General features: G+C 42.7%; 2 protein-coding genes and 1 non-coding gene across 3 annotated transcripts; 2 read left to right on the plus strand and 1 right to left on the minus strand.

Annotated features, from left to right (window-relative positions):
- Window positions 1-6450: 6450 nt before the first annotated feature.
- On the minus strand, window positions 6451-16673 carry LOC101767113 (probable polyribonucleotide nucleotidyltransferase 1, chloroplastic). Its single transcript, XM_004955508.3, has 24 exons — window positions 16280-16673; window positions 15870-15938; window positions 15473-15579; window positions 15333-15375; window positions 15170-15253; window positions 14412-14476; window positions 14147-14303; window positions 13171-13227; window positions 12937-13050; window positions 12134-12394; window positions 11800-11874; window positions 10911-11024; window positions 10437-10529; window positions 10003-10181; window positions 9428-9611; window positions 9275-9322; window positions 9099-9171; window positions 8433-8506; window positions 8233-8340; window positions 8069-8163; window positions 7849-7912; window positions 7636-7689; window positions 7507-7548; window positions 6451-7228 (listed from the first exon to the last, which is right to left on the minus strand). Exons 1-24 carry the CDS (start codon window positions 16544-16546, stop codon window positions 6965-6967), a joined length of 2691 nt encoding a protein of 896 aa, XP_004955565.1. The 5' UTR covers window positions 16547-16673; the 3' UTR covers window positions 6451-6964.
- A 1459-nt stretch (window positions 16674-18132) lies between these two features.
- TRNAG-GCC lies at window positions 18133-18203 on the plus strand. The gene has a single exon. It is a non-coding gene; the product is annotated as a tRNA-Gly (tRNA).
- A 3906-nt stretch (window positions 18204-22109) lies between these two features.
- Window positions 22110-25750, plus strand: LOC101767514 (glucan endo-1,3-beta-glucosidase 8). The gene is made up of 2 exons (XM_004955509.4): window positions 22110-22979; window positions 24422-25750. Exons 1-2 carry the CDS (start codon window positions 22639-22641, stop codon window positions 25542-25544), a joined length of 1464 nt encoding a protein of 487 aa, XP_004955566.1. The 5' UTR covers window positions 22110-22638; the 3' UTR covers window positions 25545-25750.
- The last annotated feature ends 424 nt before the right edge of the window (window positions 25751-26174 follow it).

The raw sequence follows: 26174 nt of genomic DNA on the forward strand, positions 1-26174 counted from the left end.
GAGCACGAGCGCGAGCACCACCAGCACGCCGTGGGCGACGATCAGGTACCCGTCGCCAGGAGCAGCTTGCTTCACGACGGGGAACGCCGGAGCGGCGGCAGGCGCCGCAGAGCGACAAGAGCATGTTGGTGTATTTGGCCGCAGGCGCAGGTCCGCTCCAAAATATAAGGGAGGAGCTAGCTCAGAGTTTGTATTAATTCAAAAGTATTCTAATTTCAAACACTACCACATCAAAGAAGTAAACTCTGAAAAATACGTTTCATATTTGATCTAATTATGCCTATTTGATACCGTGAATACTATTGAACTTGATCAGACTCAGAATAGTTTAACTAAGGATGAACTAAAAAATCTATTATATTTCAGGACCGACTGAGAGAGTATATATTTAGAAACGGACGTGTGTTTTAATACAAACCGCATGTACTTACCGATGCATTAGGTTCTGCATTATCTGGAACACGCAGTGTAACGCTCTCCGGCCGCAGTGGACACACACGGTGCCGGGTTCTCTGCTGGCCACCTAGAGTTACGATGGCAAAGCAGAACCAAATCGATCATCTGCACTCTTCACTATCTAGCTAGTTATCAGCCTTTTCGATCGCATCCAAAATTAAGCAAATAAATGCAGCACAAACCTGGGTGTTACAATGTGTGTTTTTTTTCTACTCCAAGCAGAACAACTGAATCACCAGACTACTCATAGGACCTAACAACTACTGACCATATTTAACTAAAAACGGTCATCGATCCGTCTTCCATAGTTGGTTCCTCTAAAATGGCGGTGATAATAATAAGCCTCACTTCTGCAAACCGGCGGTAATTGTCCACTTGGTCAAGAACATTTAGAGAACAAAACAACCTCGAATGGAACCCCAGCTAAGCCAAGCCAAACTCGATCACCCCCACTGCTCCTCTCTAGCTCGATGATCTTGGCCCGAAGTGTTTCATTCTACAGCGTTAATATAGCGAGTGGCCTGACAACTATGGTTTTATTTGGACTATAAGTTCGCTGCCGGATTGCACATACATTCGGGGGGTGTAGACGACGCTGGAAATGGAGTAGGAGCCGGTGGTGGTGGTTCCTCATCGTCTGCGGCGGCGGAGCTTGTGGAATGAGGCGGTGGCGGCATTGCTTCGAGATCGTGGTGGCTCTTTCCTCTCCAATGTTGGTCGGAGGACTTGGAGGAGTAGCAGCTAACGGATGAAGATCGATGGACTTGGATGCCAAGGCAATCCCTCACAGTCGGAGCTGTTGGTGTGGTGATGACCGGGTTTTCAATTTGGATCGAGCTTGCCGGCCGGCGTCAGCCCTCAAGGCCTCAACTCCTCTCGTCCCCTCTCCTCCCTCTTCCACTTTTGTGATCGAGAAGAAGATCCCAAAACACGCTATTTCCTACGGTATTTCTTTTTTACTAGCCAGAGCCCAGAGCACTTGGCAGTTGGGATGGCAGTAAGAAAAATAACTTCTTACCCATGCGGGGTCTATGTGTGTCGTCGTGCTGTTCAATTTATAAGAAGAAGCTTCGATCCTTAAGAAGAAAGCAACAGCAATACCTGTTCCTACCACTGTCTACACCAGGGGGTTCAAACCTAGCTCAGCAACGTGTCCGACGGCAACGAAGCGCCTTACGATGACTTACATCCACCTCAAAATCTGCCAGACCAATTCCTGGTAGCCGTTCACAGGGGTGCAATGTACGTGGAAAAGAAAAGGAGTTCAAACTATGCCTGAGAAAAAAGAACGAACAGGTTTCCCAAAGGACGAAGGATAACCAGGTGCCATCTCTTCCTTAGGAGGTTGGTAATTACCTTTTCTGGGCATTCCTTGCAGATTGTTCTTTTATCCTGGCACGGTTAAGCTGCATGCCTTCTAAGTCAGAAAAGGAAATGTAGAAGAGAAAGAGAAGTGAGGAGAGGGGAACAGAACAGCACACGATCATGCCCAACCGGTGTATTGTTCCGGGCATTTTCTTAAAGGAAGTTGACTCAAAGCCACTTTGTTAAATCATTCTATCCACACGGCACTTTTTTTTTTGTGCTTCTGGAATTTTATGAAAGGGGAAGTGCCGGATCCGGGATCCGGAGCACCGCCACTGTTAACAAGGAAAAGAAGGGGAACACGCCGGAGCTGGCCTATCCCAAAGCTTAGTCGGCGAAATTTCTTGGTCGCCGGCGACGATGAAAGGCGACGGCGGCGGCGGTGGAGGAGGAAGGAGGGCGAAGCTTGCGGACGCCACATTCCGTTTCTCGCCCTGTTCGACGACCGCCTCCTCTCGGTTTCTCGCTCCGTCCTTCTGTAGCTCCAACTTGGGCCAATAGAATACAAACTGGTATATGCAGTCTTTGCAGATATATCTTAGGCAAAAGCTTGCCCAAGTAGTTGGGGCAATATATGCAAACTGCTCACAGCTAGTATATAGAGCAAAATTTACAGTAAGATAATATAATTATGCCTATACTTTTCATTATATTCTAAGAGTGATTATACATTACCAGATGATCTCTTCTACCAAAGATTTAATAAAAAGAAACTACAACACGCTATTTACTCTAAGTTTTTAAGGTGATGACTCTTTTCTCTAAATGTTTGAAAAGAGATTACATACTTAGGGGGTTTGGATACTAGGTACTAAACTTTAGCAGTGCCACATCGGATGTTCGGATACTAATTAGGAGGACTAAATATGAGCTAATTATAAAACTAATTGCGGAACCCCTATGCTAATTTGCGAGATGAATCTATTAAGCCTAGTTAATCCATCATTAGCAAATGGTTAGCACCACATTATCAAATCATGGACTAATTAGGCTTAATAGATTCGTCTCGCGAATTAGACTCCATCTGTGCAATTAGTTTTGTAATTAGTATATGTTTAATACTCCTAATTAGCATCCAAACATCTGATGTAATAGGTGTTAAACTTTAGCAAGTTCCATAGTTCATATAAACTTCCATAGTTCATATAAACAGCATCATATCTGTTGTTAGGACAGGCGTCTACTCTCATTTCAACAAAACATATGTTAAGCCTCCTTTATCTTTTTGGTTTCTGAAAAGAAATGACCCAATAATAATGATAGATAGCCTTGTCATCATTGATGAGCATAAAACCTTTCTGTACTGGCCAGTGCAGCATTCAGTTAACAATACGCTTTCCGGCGTTTTGCAGAAAACCGCCATTGTCCTTGGTAGCTGCTATGCTGGTTTCGTTGCTTACATCACCATGACATGCACACAAAGCTGGTTAGAAAAGCTCCGGGTGCTGCCACTTTCCCAATGTGTGTGTACTCCTACTCAGCATCAGATTTAAAAAGGGGATATTCAATTTTTTTTTTGCCTGCTCACATAGTGGCGAATCTGTTCAACACCCCCAGTGGCAACAGATAGACGTGCCTCTAAAAGAAGCGTATACTGAGAAGCACGAAACGATGGTCAGGAGGCAACTGGAGTTCTCTGCTAGGCTTGTATTAATAGATAAAAGATGTTCTGTAATAGTGTAATTTAGCTTCAGGTAACTCAGGTATGAGCAAATTATATATCTTTGTTTTTATATCTCTTTAGCAAGAGCTGCTTGTATGGCCTGCAATGTGAATCTGAATCACGACAGCGCATACGCAAAACAAAAGACGCCCCTTGTCTCTTTATCTTTTTTTTATCAGCTGAACGCGTCCAATCAAACTTTTTTAGTACTAAAATATACTGTAATTACAAATAAAATCCCAGATTCGTCTATTTATACAAATATACCCAATCATCTACTCAGTGGACTAATAGGAGGACAAAAATAGGTTTCTTGTCTACTCGTTACTTCGTTAGACGAAAATATGGTATTTTCCTCCACCAACCGGATAAAAATAGTATAAAATTTCCAACCGACGAAGTTGCATTGCAAAATTAAATTTCATGTAAAATGCATGATGAAAACTAGATTTCATCTGCCAGGTGAACGAAAATAGATTTCATCTCAAAATTACCTTCCCAAGACCAAAAAAAAGTAGTAATTGCTCTTGATGGTGAAAAACTGACATGCGCCTTGTACACAAGGCACAAATGAACGGTTCATTTGTCGATCATACAGCAACACGTTCATTGAGTGCAAAGAAGCTGTTTAGAAACGCGCATCTCTCGTTCAACCTGAACAATTGCACCTACTGATCAATAAAAAAGCTCCAGGAAACATGCCATGGTTTCCTCTTTGAAGAATTGCAAATCTGCATCTCCTGGAAGCAAAGAGGAGTAGGACGTCACTTCATGACTTCATGTAAACAGTGTGCTTCCTATGGGCCCAGGTTTGCATCTACTGATGTACCTATCCTCATCGCCTGACGAGTGCTGTCAGCCTGTTTCGAGATTACGTGGGAAAAAAGGCAAGGAACAGGAGACGAGATGAAGGAAATGCGCAAACCACAGCTGATGCGTACTCGCGTAGGCTCCAGTTCAGGATCGGGTCACCGAACCAAGCCAGAAACGTGTGGAGAGCAATGAACCAAAGCACTCAGTATCGCTGATAGCACCGCCACCAAAGGGTTACATATATAGTTACCAATCAACTGCATAATAGTAGAACCATGACCACACCCTCCAAATGCACCAATCAAATGGTACCACGAAATTCGTCATCGATGTACCCAACCCACGGTGCCGAGAACTAATTTCTACTCCCTCCGTTCCGTTCGTCGTTTTAGTTTTTCTATGTTCATAGATATTATTATGTATCTAGATATAGTGTATATCTAGATGCATAATAATATCTATGATCCTAGAAATTCTGATCAAAACGATCTACAATTTGAACGGATGGAGTACAAGACAGAGCTCGCTACAGATTCAGTACAGAGGCTCCGAGGAAAGATCGGAAACAAAAATTAACCGGTCTCTCTTCTCTTCAGGCAGCTATCTGCAGGGACAGGGAGCTCCAGAACCAGGTGGCCAGACAAAGAACAATGGTGATGCCCAGCAGCAGGGCGTACTTGCTGAAGATCCTCGCCCTCGACGATCAGTCAAACTCCACATTCACGAGCAAGCCAACTCCCCAAATAAAGATGAGCACCCACGGGAAGTCGTAGGCAAGGCGCGCAAATTCTGGACCGAGAGCTTTCTCAAGGACAGGACTATGGTAACAAGTAGTGATGCGATAAGAGCTAAGAGTTGCACACCAAGATGAATTATCAACAAGTTGGAACTACATGAAACGCAGTTAAATCTCACTATATCCAATTCGCATCCTGTCAGGCCCAGGACAAATCCAACTGCAGTGCAGAGTGGATTCTGTATCACTACAAGGACTCAAGGAGGCCACCAAAACATGTTCACCAGATTCTGTGCCACGGAGAAGCTAATCACCACAAAATTACAACCTTCTGCTATCGAGATCAATATAACGTCAGCCAAGATAAACGGCAAACATCAAAAAGAATACTGCCAGTCCGATGGAGAAAGCCGCAATTCCAGTGCAGCTACTAAAGTTTGCAAAGATATGCAGGTTGGAAGAAAATCGAGGTAAACAATCATCACATACTTGTTGGTTCCCTAAAGGTGCCCATCAATAATAAGTAGTCAGACTCTGTTGTGTGGAGATGATAAGCAGATTGCTAGCTAGCATCAAATCGTTTATTGACCCAGTTGTATCGGCTTGAGAGCAAGTCGAATCTCGAGGAAGGGATAATGTCACATTTGGGCCGGGCAACAGCAGCTGCTGCAGAAGGACATTGATTTAGGCGCGATTGGTCGCACGTTAACGCGGTCCATTCATATTCTTTTCAACAAGAAAACAATTCTACACCCATTTCAAAAAATTAAAGAAATGTTACCTCATTTCATCACACCTTCCAAAACATTAGGCCATCGCGTCCATGCAACAATCATCCAATGATCTAGTGCAATACTCCTACATTTTTATTGTTTAACCTTTAAGGCGAGTCACAAAATCAGTGACGGTTGGTATAACATGTGCAATTTAATCTCCCACTAGCAAAATACATGTGCGTTGCTATAGATGATTTTAAGGACAAACTGCAAAAAAAAAAGAATTATACATCATTAAACTATTTTCAAGGAACAATAAAAAAATTGGATATACAATTAGATGTAAAGTTTGTAAGAGCTTACACGGCAAAAATGGGCTAATAAGTTTCTGATCCTGAATGCAATTGTATCTTGTTACCGAAGAAAATAGGTAGCATTCCTTTGAAGATGAATGCATTTGCTGCCATTCGTTTAGCACGAGTGTGAAGTAATAAAACTTGGAATTCATGCTATATCATAATTTACTAATGTGTAAGGCCTCATCCCATCAGTCAACACAATAACAACAATGAAACCACACCATGTGTACAGGTAACTAGATCGGTTGGTGGGTATTGTTACTTCGATTACGGGATAACGTGGTGCTATGACTCCATCGAATGTGGCCTCTCCTCTCTATCCTACATGTCCGGCAAGACACATGTTATAACTACAGAGCATCATTCCATCCTGTTTAAGCCAACAAAGCTCCACTCAACCCTGTTTTCATCCCCTAGTCCACAACTCAATAGAAATCCACACATTTGAACAAAATTGAAATTTAGCCTTAACAGTTCCTCATAAATCCCTAGTGGAACTAATGCGTAAAGAGCAATGGGCTACTTCTTGCCGCAGCGTGCACGCTTCTAAGGAACTACAGCATCGATCAGGTATACAAAAAATCATCGGGTTGTGCAGCACATTCTAAAATACTGCATGATGAAGCAGCAACTGCCACATACTAGAAAAGGTATTTTCACAAACTCTGCACACACTGCGTGTTGTCAGCATCAATCGATTCTTCTGTATGATCCAATCTTGGACTTCTGCCTGAACTCTTGTTTTGGACTGCCTGCCTTAAGACCATCATATAGGTCATTGGTGTATTGATCATTTTAACTCGGCCAGTCATGTTAAGCAATCATCTGATTAAGGTGCCAAGCTGTTGGTGTGATGCTACTTCTTTGCGGTTTCACTGCCTTGTGAAGTAGCTGAAGCAGCGGCACTCTTTTCAAGAGTCTTCGTTGTGGCATTTTCAGCTCCTGACGGCTCAGACTGTTTCTTACGCCTGGCTCTCCTTGTTGTCATCTTGATAAGATCATCTTTTTGCGGCACCTTTTCTTTTGTTGAGCCGCTTGTTTGCTGCTTGCTGTTGGATTCTGAATCCGCATTAGGAAGCAAAGCTCGAGAACTTAGTCGTAGTTGGCCCTTGTCATTTATCTGGTTCAGACAATCAAGAAAGCAAAACATTCAGAAAAGGATCAAATCATGTGGTCAGATAACAAATGGGAATGCTGGAGGTAGGAATTGTAGCATTAGTAGTTATGCACTATAAACACCTACAAACAGACGCTACAGTTTCACTGTTACCTACAACTACAAGGCTACAACCAATTTAGAAAAAACAGCTAAGGTCACTTTTATTTGTACCTCAAATTAGGCAAGATAAGAAATTCAAACTATCCTAATCTATTTTGAATTTAGAAAGAGATACCAACCTCAATAAGCTTGACGTCTATGCGATCACCTACTTTGAAAGCCTGCACAAAATGCAGACGATTGGATTACTTCAACAAGCAAGGGGGAAAATCGAAAGCAAATGAAACAAATTCATGATATTTCCTCACATCCTCAGCCTTGGCCAACCAGCCCGAACTTAACTCACTGATATGACATAGACCCTGCACATTGAGTTAAGCAAAACAAATTATGACAGCAAGACTATCAAAATTAAACTGGACGAATTTTCAGGGGAACATCCCTTTCTTTGTGAATTATATTTATATGATAAATATGTGAAACTGCTGAAACTAAATAAGTAAATTTCAAGATCTGCTCACCTCACGTCCTGGAGCAATTTCAACAAAGGCACCGTATGGAGCTATTGATTTGATCTCACAATTCCTGGAATATGAGTTTCCAAGAAAAGGGAGTGCTAATTAGTAACCTAGTAAAATGGTTAGGAGAAAGCAAGCAGGGTAATTAATTGAACAAGAGATGAGCAATAATATACTTCAAGAAAAATAATGTACATTAAATACAAAGGGTAAATGTGAATACCTGTAAATTTCCCCAACTTTTGGAACCATGGTAAGGTTAGCTATTATAGTTTTTGACTTCTCTAAGCTTGATAAGTCCCTTGCGGTAATTTTTACCTGCCAAAGGCATTTGTCAGATAGTAATTTAAGAAGGCTAACTGGCAACTATCACTAAGTTCTCCATACCGTGCCATCATCTCCAGTATCAATAGCATCTACCCCAGTCTCCTCAATTATACTTTTTATTGTCTTTCCACCAGAACCAATTATTAAATTCACCTTGTTAGGTTTGACCTTGAAGATCAATTGTAATAAAAACATGTTAGAAACTACAGTTGCAAAAAAAAATACACAGAAACACTTCATGAAGGAAAAAAAATAATAACCTTCATGACGTGAATTAAGGGAGCATGCGGAGATAGTGCTTTTGATGGTGGAGGTGAAGATTTTGACATTTCATCTGAGGAATATAAGCAAAATGTAGCATCAGATGGGGGGGAAAGATCTATGCAAGAGAAATATGCAGAAAATGACAGTTCCAACATAAGAGCATTCTGTGGAACAGGCAGAAGAGAAGACAGTTAATTATTGTGGACCATTCAAGTAGAACTTTCTAATATTAAGGAAATTTCCAATCATCTTGTGACATAATCTTTAAGTGACATTACTCCTTGGTGCTCACAAATTTATTGGGACTTTTTGAAAATGATGCCATGAAAATTGATAAATTCAAGAATAAGCATGATGTACCAGCACAAAAGAAAGTAGCTACTGCATAAGTGCATACCCTATTTTGCATGTCGTATACTAATGCAAAACAGTGAAATTTTTAGTCCACAACAAGCATGAATTATATGTCAACTTTTATGTTTTTTTCTGGAAATGCTGAAAAGGTTTCAAAATGAGCTCAGCGGTTGCTATGTTTTAATATTGCTAGTTCTACATTTTATAGTTATGAATTATCATGTATCAGTTATCACAGATTTTCATATAGCTGGGGTAAGCACATCAAAGTGTACTGAATGTCGATGTCCAATTTAGAACAGGCTTACTCAGAATATGCCGTCTACCATCCCTAGCCTGAAGGAGTGCTTGTTCCATCACAGGTAGAGTTATCCCAACTACCTGTCACAATGAAATTTCCAAACACTAACTTAAGAACTGCAGTAATGCCTCCTAACAGCAAGCTAAATGAAAAATGCTTGCAAATCTATTTAGTCATTACAACCTTGATGTCCATCTGGAAAGCAGTTATACCACTTTCATTACCAGCAACCTGCAATGAGAGTTGATTAGTAAGACTGAAAGATGTAAGCAGCACCATACTACCATTGCTAATGCATTTCCAAAGATCAAATTCAGAATACAATACAAGTCACACCTTCAAATCCATATCACCAGAGGCATCTTCAGCTCCAGTAATATCAGAAAGTATAAGTGGGCTACCATCGCCACCAAATTCTTGTGTATCAAGAACCAAGCCCATTGCTATTCCAGCAACAGGAAACTTTATAGGAACCCCAGCATCTTGAAGTGCTAAACAACCTCCACAAACAGAAGCCATGCTGGTGATGTATCACAGAAAAAAGTATTAGCAATTGAGGAGAGTGATCAAAAGCTTATTTGTCTACGGTACGGAACAAAGAAAAATGGCCGATTGTTGAATATGCCAGAAATGTTGGGTGAAAGTTCAGGCAACCCTGGACCTAGGATGGTTTTTGTCTCAAAATAAGGGGATTTTAGTTTTTGCACCTGACCAGCTAGCAGGATCTATACACCGAACTCCAAGCAGGCAAAAAGTAACAGAACATATGGAAGTAAAATAAAAGGCCGTGCCAACTCTCATGGTTCCGCAAATAAAAAAATGCAGAACTTTCTCTCGCCAGAAGAAAACAAACAAATTTATGCAAAGTAGCAAACAGAAAACAAATGTTAAAAACTAAAGAATAATATTACCTGGATGAGCCATTACTTTCAGTGATAGTACTCTCGACACGAATAGTGTAAGGAAAATCCTCTTCCAGAGGTAAAATTGGCTCCAGTGCCCTTTCTGCAAGCATACCGTGTCCAATCTCTCTCCTACTAGGTGCTCCAATTCGACCAACTTCACCAACACATGATGGAGGAAATGAGTACTGCAGTACGTCACATAAATTAGTTGACAATGCAGAGTAATTAATATTAATGTCTAACTTTGATGAAAACAAAGCTCCAAGCTAGAATGGGAAACTATTTGGGGCTGTTTCACAAGTCAGCAATGAAAATAGTAAGCATGTAGCCTTCAAAAGAAATCCTCAAGGCGATCCTCAAAGAACAAGAAAAGAGATTGGATAGATACTCATAGACACCTTGTCAATTGAGAAGCTTTTTGGCAAAGGTGTTTTGCTTACCTGAAGATAGAAGCTTTTTGATTCCTCGGTGTCTACAAGGTTGTCAATTCGTTGTGCCATTTGATAACCACCTAAAGTGACCACAGCCAGTGACTGCATGATCAAACAAAAGAAAAAAGGTGAAAAAGAAAGATACAGGTAGCAAATCTTGATGCATTTGACTCGAGTTGAAACAGCCTCTATTAATAAACCAGTAGAAAATACACAGCTTTAAAATACAGTTTGTGGTTGTGTTTTCTATTCATTAGAAACAAACTCTTTAAAATAAAAATGCATCAGCTTAAGTTGTATAAGAAAGCTGATTTCTTATAGATATGGTGCATATGAATAGAATGCACAAATTTCTAAAAACATTATAAGGTATTGAACAGAAAGCAAGACACTAGCGGCATATGACAAATACGACTAGGTCATACTGTTCGAAATCAGAAATGACAGTTACAACAGACTCTGAAATAAGGTGTATTACCTTACCTGTGTTTCTCCCCTCGTGAACAGAGCACTACCATGTGCTCGTGGAAGTAACCCACATTGAGAATTAATGGGTCGAAGTTCCCAAGGACTCCGTCCATCGCTTCGCTTTCCGCCCTGAAGTTTGAGACATTTGTGTTCAGTACCAAAATTTCCTTATTCAACCAACAAGAAAAGTCCCAATGAACTGTAAGTACCAAACAGAATATACATCGCACTAGGAAGTTCAAAGGGAATGTCACAACAGATAACACTACTTCTAAAATAGAACCCTAATTATTAAACCTACATTGAAGAACAAAGGCATGTATGACAGGCATTGCCGCAGATACCACTATGCTAAATCGTGCGAACACCCCTTTTTCTTAATTCTAAACTGTTTCGCCATAGCAGCATTCTCTCCTAAATATTACAGCTACACTTCTATTTTCATTTTTTGGATGGCCCATCGTAGGATTTAAATAACTGACACGCCTTTACGGGCTTCCTTTGCTAAGCTACACTATTACGTTCTACAAAAGGATTTCCAAGGAACCTTTGAAAACCCAAAGTCCATATAGGAAGAAAGCCAGAGATCTTTTTGCAGCAAGAACTAGAAAAGCTCGTTTGATATTTCTTAGTTTTTACACAGCTGCGATCAAATCTATATGCTGCACAAATGCAGATATTGCAAATCCATGATGACTCATGATAGTTGATTATCAACACTACCTTACATCAAAACATTGCAAATCACAAGTATACATATGAAAGTTAAATCTCTAACAAGTTCTTTTGAGCAGAAAAAAACCTCTAACAAGTTGACAAAATAGACAACAGGAAGCATTCTGCTATGCTCACCTAAGCAAGCAAAATAAATCTTTAAGTGATAAGTGTAATCGCCGAGCAATACCTCTACAATGCATCGTCGTAAATATTTAGATGAAACCTCCTTGAAGACTAGCTTGACATCAACTTCTGCAAATAGCTATATAGAGGAAAGACAGTGCAAGTCAGTATGAAATGTCATCTGATAAATAGGTATGAGATGCTAGATAAAAAATGTCAAGGAAAGCAAGAAAAGTAGAAAAAAAAAAGTCTACTTATGCAAGAAATTTGAGAAAATTCCTGGAGAAACCTTTGAAATACAATAACAGAGGTCTATCAATAAGATACTATATCAGATGCTTTAAAGAAACATTTATATAAACCACATCTTCAACGAAGACTAAAACAATAACCATCACCTGACGAGGGGGCTTCCTTGAAACCGGCTTGATGTGAACATCACCTTCATCTACTTCTCCATCCACTATAACTTCATCCTCATCTTCGTCCTCTACAATATCATCCAAACTTTCAGCAACTCCTGATGAGATATCTTTGCAAACATAACCCTGTTCAGAAAGTATAGTTATAACTTTCTCCTCCACTGCTGAAAGAGCTTTCCTTCTGGGAATCTTTTCTTTTATTTGCAATGCCTTCACCAACTCATCACCAGAAATATCCTGAACAACATTAGCAGTTGAAATCAGCAACCTGAATCAAGAAGATGTAAAGAAGAACAACTCTTCGTTCCGACAACATGGGCAATGCCTATAGGCATTGCACACTTGAAAGGAAAAATAATGTTGCACAGCTACCAGCATATTCTTTTCAACTTGAAACTTACAGGCTCATCAAAGTTACATCACTGATTAAATAGAAAAATGATCGGCTGGGTTCATAAGCTGTTTTTTCATATGATTTACAAAACTGACCAACTGAAAGAAGAATATGCGAGAACAGCAAATAGTATTTGTACAAAGAAGTGACCACTGGAACTAGCATCATAGCATGTCAAGAAAATAAAAATAATATAAACGTATAGAAATCAAGAAAATGGAAGGATAGAAAACATCATTCTAGGCACCATTCACTACAAATTTTAGACAGTTCAATTATTGTTAAGCTACAAACCTACAGAAAAGGTTATCAACTGCTTGTAGTTGCAACTATCAAGTTCATAGATTGTACAATTGGTAAAATAGGAGCTGTAGTATGTTCATACTTCAACATGCCTGTAGAGTTCAGGAGGTGGTAAGGCAATAGCATCAACCATCTTCTTCTTTCCACAGTTCTGGACAAGAACATCAATTGCTTTGCAGATCTCTCGAATTGCCACCTGATTTCTACACTATGTCAGAATCACAAAAAAGGGATAGACCACGACCAAAGTTGTGTTTCTTTCAGGAGCAATATATTCTATCTAAAACCATATCTTATTGATAAGATATAAGCTAACCTGCCCAGCTTCCACAGCTTCTAGCAGCTTCTCCTCAGTCAGGAAATCACAGTAGCCCTACCAAAGACTAGTCAGAAATCTCAACTATAAAAGGTATGACTAGTAATCTTAGGAAAATAATCAAGATAGTTGAGCTAATTTGAGGACTAGCAACTTGGTTTACCACATGAACCTAAATCGTAATTATTTTATAAAAAAAATAAAAGGAAAAGTAACAAATGTTCAATAAATGTATATAAGATGGTACACTACTCATATTTTCCTATAGAAGCTAACAAGCCTTATAGAACATCAGAAATAGGTGAGCCAAAAGGTATGGCAGTAAAAAATAGATATTTTTACTTTAATTATCAGATCATTCATCGCCTTAAACAATGTCTGGTGTGGTTTCATGTTTGGGTAATTTTGGGTGTGCTTTTTTATCCTTTTTTTACCCTTTAATGAAATGATATGCAGCTCTCTTGCATATTCGAGAAAAAAAATCAGCGCCTTAAAGCATCAAAATTTTCGGTTATCATAAGTGCATAAGCACTGTTGAAACTGTTCTAGTGCAGTACAGGTAAAATGTGAAATAATAAGCATGCATGCAGAAAGCATCAACAAACACGGATTCTATTCATAGAGCCTGCTACCAAAGATTTTGCCCAGATTAATTCCCATTGACATCCTAGTTGAACTTATTGGGTACAGAAATTTCTGCCACCAACCAAGCAAGACTGATATAGCTGCTGGCAGTTTGCTCGTTATAATGATAACAATAAATGATAGGAGCTTCACCTAGGATGACTGCATGCTTCTAAACCAATGATAATTGATAAATGAATAGATAATGTTAATTTCTCATATCCAAAGTTAAAACCTACTGCTAAAAATAAACTGCCTTAAATAATATTGCCAAAGGCAAGTATGACATGCAAAATGTTTTAATGCTAGGAATAGGGTGAAGCATGTATGCAACCAAAGCATCAGCACTAACCTCAATCATCAATATGGCACTATCAGTCCCAGCCATCATCAAATCCAACTCTGAATTCTCCATTTGTTCAGTAGTTGGGTTAATAACAAACTGGCCGTTAATCAGGCCAACTCTTACCCCAGCAATTGTTTGTTTATTTGGAATTTCAGAGAGAGCCCTGCAGTGAAAGCTTTGAGATAAATAATAGTATCTTCAAGATCAAGCAAAATTTAAACTCGCGCAAAAAGAAAGAATAGATCATTTTGATATTTTTCGTTAGACCTACACGGCTATACCAGCAGCTGTGATAGCCAAGCAATCCGGAGAGTGAATGCCATCATAACTGAAGACCTGTAACAGTCAGACTATCTTATCACATCGAGTCATTGATGGAGGTAATCATCACAAAATCAAGAAATAGGTAGAAAGTAGAAAACAAAATATGATGTTTGAAGCTGGCCCATCAACCACAAAAATGTCAAGGGAAAAGGTAGCCAACCATGTTTTTTTTTTTGCTGCAAAGGTAGGCAAAGGGAACAACCAAAACAATTGTACTTGCAAATAAACATCAGCACAACTGAAGTTACGCCTAGCTTCTACAAAAAAGGTTCTGTTCGGGGCATCTTGCATAAATAAACATAGAACAGTCATCTATGAAGATTGATGATAGGAATTATACAGCATCAGGTCTTATGGTTGAAGTTTCTGCTTTTTTCCAACAAAACTATAAATAACAGGTATTTCATATTTAAAGGTTGAACCGTGAATGGGATTGGCCAAGTTATGAATCCTGAATCCGAGCTACATGATGTTATGCATAAATTGGTCATTAATGAGAAAAGTACCATGTTATCATGACCACCATTTGTAGTATTATGAGATTACCACAGAAAGTTGCTGCTATTTAGAATATACTAGGAAAGGTTACAACAAGAGAGAAAACTGATAATGAGTTGCTCATATATTAGCATATGTTGCAGGAAAAAGCCAGAACATGAAACAAAACTCAGGCAACATCGATGCAAGTTAACTTTTAAAGATTACCCAGGATAGAACTTGAGTTTCATAGTAGAAACCCTTGGGCATAGTAGGTCGTAGGGGCCTGTCTATCAATCTGCATACTAAAACCTGCAACGAAAGTAAGAAAGAAATTCTAATGATCCAACAAACACAATAGTTCAATAAATTAGAAGTTCTTATAGTGAACCTCATGGTCTTTTGCCTTGCCTTCTCGTTTGAAGAAACCACCACTGGAATCAATTAAAGTATAGAATAAGGTTGTATAAAATACACAAGCTGAGGATGCACAGCGAAAAGGGTGGCAAGAACAGTTTTAGGTTTCTATACCTAGTTCTTCCAGCAGCTGAAAGGCGCTCTTGATAGTGAACCGATAAAGGGAAAAAGTCAGAAGGGTCGTTTGGAGAATCGGACAGACAAACAGAACAGTAGAGAATCTGCCAGCATAGTTTGAAATTCCAATTAGACATAAAAACGTCTACAAGTTGAAATAATGAGATTAAAAATATTTGGGACTTCAGTCTTCATCAATTAAACTGGAGAACAATGGACGAAATAAAATTCAGACTACAACATCCTGTAGAACTTGGGGAGAAGGCAAATTTTAGTATGCATAGGCAACATGCTATCCTCCAGAATGCCATTCATGAATTATGGTAACCGTCAATGAGAACAGAAGAAGAGCCATGTATTTAGAGGCAGTAAACACTAAATTCTGGCAACTTACTGTTTCCCCGTCCGTGACCATTACAGAAGCACTCGCTTGCCTCCCAATGTGGCCCGTCTCCACCAGTATCTGCGGAACACCAATACACTCCATTTAAGTAATGCTCGCACTGTGTCATCAATCAACGAAACCCAACATGAAGAACATTAAAAAAAATCCAATGCGCCTATGCAGTTGACATGAGCGCACAACAAGGCATAGTTGGTGCTGTTCACTTTCGAATTTTGATAACGGGAGGATTGCACGTGAGAATCCAGCAATTACGAGCGCGCAAAAAGCGTGCAGCGCGCGCCACAATGCATTGTGCAGGGCCACACTCCGACACAGCCGCGGCGATTCGCGGCGCGTGAACAGAGCACGGCGCCACAGTTCACAGCTCGGGGGAGGAAATGTAGTTCACTGGCGCTCACCTCGCGGTCGCCGACGGGGATCCTGACGGAGAACTTGGCCGGTCCGGAGCTGCTCTCCTCCTCCGCGACCGCGGCGGATGCCCTGGCAACGACATGCCTCTGCGCTGGCGCCCTCCTCCGCGCGCGGCGGCGCGAGCACGCGGCGCGCGGGAGCGAGGCGTGGAGCGGCGGCTCGGGGTGCTGCTGCGGGAGCGCGAACGCGAGGTGGCGGCGGTGCGGCGGAGGCGCCGGGAGGAGGAGGTGGAGCGCGGCGGGGCCCGCGAGCATCTCGAGGCGGAGGTGGAGGCGCGACGGCGAGCGTGGGGGGTGAGGCGAAGGAGGCGGGAGACGACAGACGAGAGGGTGGCGACGCGCCCACGAACCTTATCACTTTCTCCGCCTCCGTTTTGCCTTCCGCCGTGTCCGTGTGGGTTTTTAAATCGCGAGATTTTGCCGTGCCCCTGCCCCTGGGGTTTTGGGATGCTACCATTCGAATCTAGGGCAGGGTTTTTCCAGGTTTTAGGACGGGAGGTGCACATTGAGGTCCGTACCCTTAGACAAAAGATACGAGCACCGAAAAGGAATGGAGATTTATTTAAGTTTGAATCATATTTGTTCAGAAAGTCATGAAAATTATGTATATATTTTTCTACATGATGTCTCTGTACCGTAAGATGATGTCTCTGTACCGTAAGAGCATGTCCAAGGCACAATGTCAAATATGTTGATCTTGAAGGCTATGTAGATAAAAGAAATTGGTGTTGCTATTTTCTAGCAATGCAAGCATCAGTGGCTCCCATCTCTCTCCTCTCTACCAAATAGAAAGTCACTTTTTCATTTTACATGCAAATCCACCTATGCTCGTGACACCACAATGTGTTACAAAAGTAGTATTTATGCTATAAACGCACCTATAAGACCTGCCATATACACTCTAGTTCATATAGTTGTAGTCCATATGACTATAGCCCACCCACAAGCAAATAAAAGGTAATTTCACAGTTCATCACAATTTTTCACAAGGTGAAGGATCGGGAAAGTTTGAAACATTGTGTGGTTTGTCATAGGCTCATAACTATACAGACTACTTGGTGGGACCCAGCTATATGGACCGGGCGGTTCTTTTAACATTGCTCGTACCCTCATGGAACCGACTAAACGCGTCCCGAGGTACCTAATTGGCTGCAACACGTGCCCTAACGAATGCCTATGCACTTTTATCAGCAAGGCTACTTGTTCTTCTGCAAGTTGCTTCGTGAGATCACCAATATTCCGAGTGACATGGCGCGTCCATGCACATGTGAATGCTAGGGTAGTAGTTCATGCTGGTGCGTTAGGTTTGATCTAAAAGAAGACGTGACAGTTTCGCTGTTCCATAATATATTTTTCTTATCAATAGATAGATGGGATAATCTCAAATTCTTACCAAGGCAGGTGCTATTCGGATATAAGGTCGTATTGGATCAAAGTTCATCTACTGTAAGCCCTTAAAATTCTATCTCTTCGTCCAACATTATACCTGTAACATGTAAATACAACATTGATCAGGGCCCGTACTCATGTTAGAACTTTTTAATTTGTGGATTGCTTGTATAGTCTTGCAAGCATATGCTCCAAATTTGAATGTAAATCCATATAATCTGTGTCCATTTGCCGGATCTTTTGATAATTATTTATTCATCCAACCTATATGTTAAGTCAATATTTTATGATCCTCTGGAGTTTACTAGGGACATGTTTTTGAGACAGAAAATTGACATGATTTCGTAGAGCTGGTCATTCTGCACGCATCAAGGGTTGCCAACGGAAAGTCCAGCCAGCCAAGACGTTTCATAATATTAATTACAAATTACCGAATCACGCAAATCATCAGAGCACCAGTGGTCTAGTGGTAGAATAGTACCCTGCCACGGTACAGACCCGGGTTCGATTCCCGGCTGGTGCATTCTTTTTTTTTTCACTCCTTTTCTTCTTCTTTTGTCATTTAGAACCTCTTTTTCCACGGTACCGGCAGATTTAACTACCGGAATTAACATGCAGTCACACCCACACACAGCTGTCGACATCTTTTTTTTTTCTCCTCTAACATTATGAGCACAAGCAGAACTGATAAGCAGCTAATTATAATTCGAGTTCAGCCAAGCAAAGGGCTTGAAATCTCCCGAATGGAAAACCAACAAGCAGAGAGTTCATATCGATCTGCTGCCTGCGATCGTCGGTAAGCAGCCATGAGGGTCCTTGTAACAGTACACGTGCGTCTTTGGCTGCAGTTTTTCAGTTCTTGCCCGCAGCATGTATTTCGAAAATGTGTCTAAATCATTCGATTTTTGCAATAAGAATGAACTTCGCAAACTCTTGCGCTCGTTCATTCTTCGCAAAGAATGGCAAGTCGTGGCCCTCCCCTCTCTGCACGTTTCGCTGTACACACACGGCACGGCATCTGCTGCGCGTGCACGAGATCGAGAAGCCGTCGGCGTAGAACGCATGCAGTGGTTGAGTCCCAGTTCAGAACCAACCAACCACGCGTGTCCACGACACGTCTCGGACGCACGAGACGAACAGCTCATGCCAAAGAAGCCAATCTTTGGAGGCATATAAAGAAAGACTAGCACATCTGATCATCATGCTATACTTTTTGAACTGGAATAGCTGATTGTCTCAAAAGGCCTTCATTGTTTGGATGATTTTTTTCACACATGAAGAAATTGATTCTGTTATAAAAATTTGCCCATTAATAAGGCTCCGGGACCTGATGGCTTCAACACTGATTTTATCAAGAAATGTTGGCCAATAATCAAGCAAGATTTTTATGATTTGTGTGCAGCCTTTCACGCTGGAGATATCTGTTTTAGAAGCATCAATGGATCTTATATCACTCTCATTTCAAAAAATGATGGTGCCTCTAAAGTTTCTGACTTCAGGCCCATTTCTTTATTAAATTGCTCTATGAAAATCATTACAAAGTTATTGGCAAATAGGTTGCAGAGAGTCATCATGGGAATCATCCATAAGAATCAGTATCGTTTCAACAAATCCAGAACAATTCAGGATTGTGCCCTTTGAATACTTCCATATATGTCATCAATCTCATAAGGAAATTATCATTTTGAAGTTAGATTTTGAGAAAGCCTTTGACAAGATAGAACATGAAGCCATGCTGGCCATTATAAAACATAAAGGGTTTAGTCCTGTATGGTTAAACTAGATGAGGGATATTTTCAGTTCAGGCTCTTCCTCAATTCTACTTAATGGTGTTCCTGGAAAGACCTTCCACTGCAAAAGAGGGGTGACCCCCTATCACCACTTCTCTTTGTCTTGGCAGCAGACTTATTACAATCTATCTCGAATGATGCAAGAAGAAGAGACCTTCTCTAGCTACCAATCCCTCTCCTTCACAGCTAGGATTTCCCCATTCTTCAATATGCTGATGATACCCTGATCATCATGGAAGGCTGTCCATCTCAATTGCAAACTCTCAAGGATATACTGCAGACATTTGGTACTTCTACCGGTCTTAAAGTAAATTATTCCAAGTCAATAATGGTCCGTGTTAATATTGATGATGAGAGGTTAAGTCTCCTAACACAGACTTTTGGATGTAGTGTGGGTACTATGCCCTTCACATATTTAGGTATGCCTCTCACCAAACCAACAATTGAAGAATTCCTGCCTATGGTTTCAAGATGTGAAAAAAGACTAGTTAGTACTTCAACTTTTCTTTCTCAAGCAGGAAGGTTGGAAATGACTAATTCAGTTTTCTCATCCCTCCTGATGTTCTATATAAGTACCTTCTTACTGCATAAAATAGTTTGCAAGCAAGTGAATAAATACAGGAAGCATTACCTCTGGAGGGGCTCTAATATCAACAACAGAGCACCACCCAAAACTGCATGGGAAATGGTTAGCTTGCCCAAAAAGGAGGGAGGATTGGGGATCTTGAACCTTCAAACTTAGAATGAAGCACTGGTAATGAAAAACATGCATTAGTTCTTTAATAGAGCAAACATTCCCTAGGTCCATCTTGCATGGGAGAAGTACTATTCTAATAGGCAACTTCCCAATCATATTAAGAAGGGCTCCTTCTAGTGGAAGGATGTTCTCAAGCTTCTGGATAAATTCAAAGGCATGGCTTCAATTTCGATTAGAGATGGACAAACATGCTATCTTTGGCATGATCTCTGGAATGATAGAGTTCCTGCTCATGCTTTCTCTCAGCTATTCTCCTCCGCCGTAAGTGATCTAGGTCAACTCTTTTATTTGCCTTTATCTGCTATTGCTCTGGAACAACTGATTGACATTGCTTCCAGTTTGGAGGATCTTCAAATCAACTCTGATCCTAATGTGTGGACATACATTTGGGGTTCTCCCTCATTTTCTTCGCAGAAAGTTTTAAACATCTCACTGGTCATAGGCAAGTTCATCAGTTTTCAATTGGCTCTGAAAGCCAAAATGTCACTACAAGCATAAAGTGTTCTTCTAGCTAGTCCTCCGAGACAGACTGAGCACCAGAAACATTCTGAGGAGGAAAAATATGAACCTGCCTTCTTATGTTTGTGTTTTATGTATGAACGGAGGAGAGGAAACTCTATTCCATCTACTACTTGGTTGTTCTTTTGCTCAAGAATGTTGGATTCTCTTAGAGCTTTTCATCGATATGTCTACTGAGCTATATGACATTTTAGACAGTTTCATAGGGCAGCTGCAGGTTCCCTTTTTTATGGAAATCATCATTCTTACGAGCTGGTGCATTTGGATGTCCAGAAATGACCTTATCTTCAAAGGGATTCAGCCCCTCTGTTCAAGCATGTTTAGCACGCTTCAAAACAATTTTTGCTCTAGTTATTCTCAGAGTAAAAAAAGGAATGGAAGTCGCCTATGTTTCAATGGCTAGACCAATCTCTGCAATTTTTCTTATTTTCTTTCTTTCCTTCTTTGTTTTGTTTCTTGAACTTTGCCTTTGTGTTGTTGTTGATACTTTCTTAAATATATAATTAGTAGGGGACTTCCCCCTCCTATTTCATAAAAAAACAACCGATCTAGACAATATACTGTACTTTTGCCGTGAAAATTGCATATGCCATGTTGCTCGAACTTTATGATTTCGTTCTTTTATTAGTCATTTTGGCTGCAAATATACTCACCTTCCCACTCCATTCTGTTTCATGGAAAAGCAACACATATATATGCTTAGTTCAGAGATGTAGGGAGAGCTAGGGAGGCTAAACTATCCTAGTTTTGTTCAAGTCGTTTGGACTTTGGACTAGCTTATTCATTTTGTTGCAATGATTTTTTTTAGTTAGAAATCTTAGTGCGATGATGTTTAAACTCCCATCAACAATTCTTTCGACAAAATTATCCTAAAATTATTCCAAAAAGCGGACGTGGAGACTCAGATGAGGGCACAACGTGACTAGTGCGAGATAGAATGGGCACGCACAAGCGTAGAATCCTTTGTCTTTCATGTCAAGGCTTACCTTTTTTACTAGAGTCCATCTCATCTCTCATTCGTTCTCTTCCTTCCACCACATGAGCTGTGAGCTCTATCGAGCACATGGCTTTCCCTCCTCTTTGGTTGCCCCTCTAACAATGAGGTAACCTCTCAATGGATGCTCGTGAATTTAACACACCTTTATGGTAGAGAAAAAATTGAAGAAATCAAACAAAAGTTGTTTTCATAAATCTTTTCAAAAGGGCACATGAAAATTCCTTCGAAGAAAGGCACGAGGAATTCTACTTTTCCCTTTCCCCACGGCGAAAAGTCCCGCGTCAGCACCAGCACGAGCGGCTACCCCTGCCACGTCATCCCCACGACGAATGTTTCTCGCGCACGCTCCTCCGCCCCAAATGACCAAAACGCCCATCCCTTCTCCTCCGCAACCGACGGACCAGCGGCAGAGCACCTTGCTTCGATAAAACTCTAGTGCTCTGGCCCTGGCCGCCAGCTCGGATTGGTAGCTGCCTGCGGCTCTGCCCCCTCCTCCTCCACCCTCGGTTCCCGTGCTGCGGCATCCCCTGCTCGCCCGATTCGAAATTTTGAATCTTCTCTGCTCTCTCTCCATCCCAATTCCGTTCCGTTGTCGTCTCGTCAGCTCCAGTTCTTGGCTGGAGTTGCAGTATTAAAGGACTCCAGCTTTCCTGGGCTGGATTGCGGCCAGCCTCACCGATTCCAACAGCTTCCCAACCTTCCTTCCCCCCCGGTTCTTGCAGCTGAGCTTCCGCGAAAAAAATCCACCCAAAATTCCAGCGATTTCCTCTTCAAGATTGCTGTGCTCGCCGGATTCTCGGCCGGCCGGAAATCTTGAGTTCGCCGCAGTCCCGTCCGCGCCGGACTGCTTCCTAGCTAGTTCGAGGAGCAGCGGCTCCGCATTGAGCTGCCGGTGATGGCGAGGCTCGCCGCGGCGCTGCTGCTGCTGGTGGCGGTGGCGTGCTGGGCGGTGGCGCCGGGGGCGGAGGCGCTGGGGATGAACTGGGGCACGCAGGCGTCGCACCCGCTGCCGCCCAAGGCGGTGGTGCAGGTGCTCCGGGACAACGGCATCAAGAAGGTGAAGCTCTTCGACACCGACTTCGCGGCCATGAGCGCGCTCTCCGGCACCGGCATCGAGGTCATGGCCGCCATCCCCAACAACATGCTCGCCGACCTCGCCGACGACGCCGGCAAGGCCAAGGACTGGGTCAAGCGCAACGTCAAGCGATACGACTTCGACGGCGGCGTCACCATCAAGTGAGTCATCCATCCACCACCCGTCTCGCCGCCGGCGCGGCGCGCCATGCCCAGGCCTCTGCCTCTATCTTTTAATCTTACCTGATATGGTAACAATGCTTTGTGATTGCACCAGCATTTACCTTGCATCGATCCAAGCACAGTCAGCTTAGCGTTAGCATCGCACTGAGCGTTTACGACAGCGACGTGTTCCGAATTGTTGTTGTGCTCCTTGGCACAAAATCATCCAGCCAATCATTCACGACAATCGGATAAACGCAATGCTATAAAATTCTGTCTGTTTTTTTTCTTTTGGCGCAAAGCTATCATCTTGCAAATCTGAAGAGCATGCTCAACCATCAAGTTTGATTTGTTTGGATGAGGGTGGTTGGATGGTGGGGACAGAGTCAGTGGAGGAGGCTATTGGCAAATTCGGTTGGTCGTGCAAGGCATCGCCATTTCTCTACCGGTCATTTTCGGGCATGGATAATGTCAGGACAATGGTTGTCATTGTTTGAATATTTGTTGATTGCCATTAGATTAAATAATCCGATGGTTCGGTGACGGCCCAAGCATGCTCCATCTTCATCTGATCAACTTGTTCAGGGCATGTTTGGAACATGGGTAATGTCAGCGTCGTTGCGATTGTTTGAAGATCAATTCATCAATAACATACTAAACTAGTTTGATGTTTCGGTATGGTCCATATGTACCAAGGACGGTCAAGGTTTGTTCAATTGATTTGTTAATGGCGTGTTTGGAAAAAAAAAAGGGAGGATAAGAGAAACATACTCCCTTTTAATCTTTCGTGGAGACAGTGGGTCCTACAGATTGATTGCGATGACGGTTTAGGTTGTGTTGGGTTTTATGTATAAGTCTAACATATAATTTGGAGATTTGAGGGTATTGCTTAGAAACATGGCAACAAAATCATAAGCTATCAGGGACCTAAAAATTGCCATGCAGTTGTTGAACTTTGATCCTGCAAGCCCACTGAAAATCTGCTTTTGCCCTTTACACCCTGCAACTGTCTGTCATGCATCCGACCTAACCTGATCATAACCAGCAACTGCCGCCTCCTAATTCAATGGGGGAAGGCACTCGTGTCTACTTCTCATTTCCTCTGTAATTTTGTTTTGTGATTACCTATTATGTGTTCTAGGATTTTTTTTTTGTCAAGGTAGTGATGTGAAATATTCTGTTTTGCACAACTCCCAAACAAATTCTACCAACTTTACTCTCAAGTCTCAACAAAGTCTCATGGCATCTGAATTTATGAACCGGATTTACTTGCTCTAAGTTCATAATTGTTAGGTGAATCATTGAAAGATGCTTCTGGTCCACTTCTTTGACAAATGAAAAGCAAGAGATTTCATCTTTTACACTACAAGCTTACCAGTTGCCATGGTCACTGAGTATCAGAGAAGTGAGATCTAAGAGCTTGCTGTGATCCTCTCTTGCAGGTACGTGGCCGTCGGCAACGAGCCGTTCCTGCAGTCATACAACGGCACGTTCATCAACATCACCTTCCCGGCGCTGCAGAACATCCAGAACGCGCTCAACGACGCCGGCGTCGGCGACCGGATCAAGGCCACCGTCCCTCTGAACGCCGACGTGTACAACTCCCCGGACAGCCACCCGGTGCCGTCGGCGGGACGGTTCCGCCCCGACATCTCCGGCCTCATGACGGACATCGTCAAGTTCCTGGCCAAGAACAACGCGCCCTTCACCGTCAACATCTACCCGTTCCTGAGCCTGTACCTCAGCGACAACTTCCCGCTGGACTACGCCTTCTTCGACGGCGGCGCGACACCGGTGAACGACAACGGCGTGCTCTACACCAACGTGTTCGACGCCAACTTTGACACGCTGGTGGCCGCGCTCAGGGCCGTCGGGCACGGCGACATGCCCGTCGTCGTCGGCGAGGTCGGCTGGCCCACCGACGGCGACAAGCACGCCAAGGTCTCCTACGCGCAGCGGTTCTACGCCGGGCTGCTGAGGCGCCTGGCGGCGAACGCCGGCACGCCGGCGCGGCCGAACCAGTACATCGAGGTGTACCTGTTCGGGCTAGTCGACGAGGACCTGAAGAGCGTGGCGCCGGGCAACTTCGAGCGGCACTGGGGCATCCTCCGCTACGACGGCCAGCCCAAGTACCCGATGGACCTCGCCGGGCAGGGCCGGAACACGATGCTTGTGCCGGCGAAGGGGATCAAGTACCTGCCCAAGACGTGGTGCGCGCTGAACCCCAACGCCAAGGACCTGAGCAAGCTCGGCGCCAACATCGATTACGCGTGCACGTTCGCCGACTGCACGCCGCTGGGGTACGGCTCGACGTGCAACGGCATGGACACCGCCGGCAACGCCTCGTACGCGTTCAACGCCTACTACCAGGTGCAGAACCAGAAGGACGACGCCTGCGACTTCCAGGGCCTCGCGCTGCCCACGGAGACGGACCCGTCCACGGCGGCCTGCAACTTCACCATACAGATAGCCGGGGCGGCGGCGGTACACGGCCGCCGGAGCGCCGGCGCGGCGGCGGCGGGCGTGGTGCTACTGGCGTTGCTGCAGCTCCTGGCGCTGTGGTAGCGCGGGATTTGCTGCTGCAGTGGTCGTCGTGGTGACGTGTCCGGAAGATCAACGTGTACGGTTGATTTTGTTGCATTTTTTATGACTTTTGGACTGGATTTAGAGGCCTGTATTCTACTTAGGATGCAACGCATGTGATTAATTGATTGGGTTTGTCTTACAACCCGCGGCCCTCTCGAAGTTGAGAGCGAGTACATTACTACATATTAACGGTTTCATAGGTCGTCTCATGCAGTGTCACGTAGAATTTTTGGTGATGGGAAAGAGAGAGAGTAAGGAGGTCGTTGTTTCGTGAAGCAACCACCTTATGAACTAAATTGTAGGACTACGAGACTAAACAACATTGTATAAGTTATTATTGCCATGCAACTCGTAATATTTCCTTTTTCATATGCACAAATTAAGGAATTATATAGCTCTACACTACAACTTATAAGATAACCTATTGTACGTGTTGTCTGTTGACTCGTCTCAAGATTACGTGTAAATGCATGAGACTATCTGTTAGACGACATCAATGTACTCGCCTTGAAAAAGAAACATACCACGAGGCTAGACACCGCCCCGACACACAAGCGAACCATCTCTCCCACGCTCCACACGCCGCGCTTCCGGAACCTTCCAGAAGGT

Source organism: Setaria italica, chromosome II (genome assembly GCF_000263155.2).
Source record: "Setaria italica strain Yugu1 chromosome II, Setaria_italica_v2.0, whole genome shotgun sequence".
NCBI classification, from domain to species: domain Eukaryota; kingdom Viridiplantae; phylum Streptophyta; class Magnoliopsida; order Poales; family Poaceae; genus Setaria; species Setaria italica.

What these genes read in the sequence shown, in the direction of transcription:
- LOC101767113 (XM_004955508.3), bottom strand. Translation starts at nt 16,546, where the DNA reads ATGCTCGCGGGCCCCGCCGCGCTCCACCTCCTCCTCCCGGCGCCTCCG. An exon ending in TCAGCTGCTGGAAGAACTAG is followed by an intron (nt 15,376 to 15,472) that starts GTATAGAAACCT and finishes AATTGATTCCAG; the next exon opens with TGGTGGTTTCTTCAAACGAG. An exon ending in TAGACGTCAAGCTTATTGAG is followed by an intron (nt 7,229 to 7,506) that starts GTTGGTATCTCT and finishes TGTCTGAACCAG; the next exon opens with ATAAATGACAAGGGCCAACT.
- LOC101767514 (XM_004955509.4), top strand. Translation starts at nt 22,639, where the DNA reads ATGGCGAGGCTCGCCGCGGCGCTGCTGCTGCTGGTGGCGGTGGCGTGC. An exon ending in GACGGCGGCGTCACCATCAA is followed by an intron (nt 22,980 to 24,421) that starts GTGAGTCATCCA and finishes CCTCTCTTGCAG; the next exon opens with GTACGTGGCCGTCGGCAACG.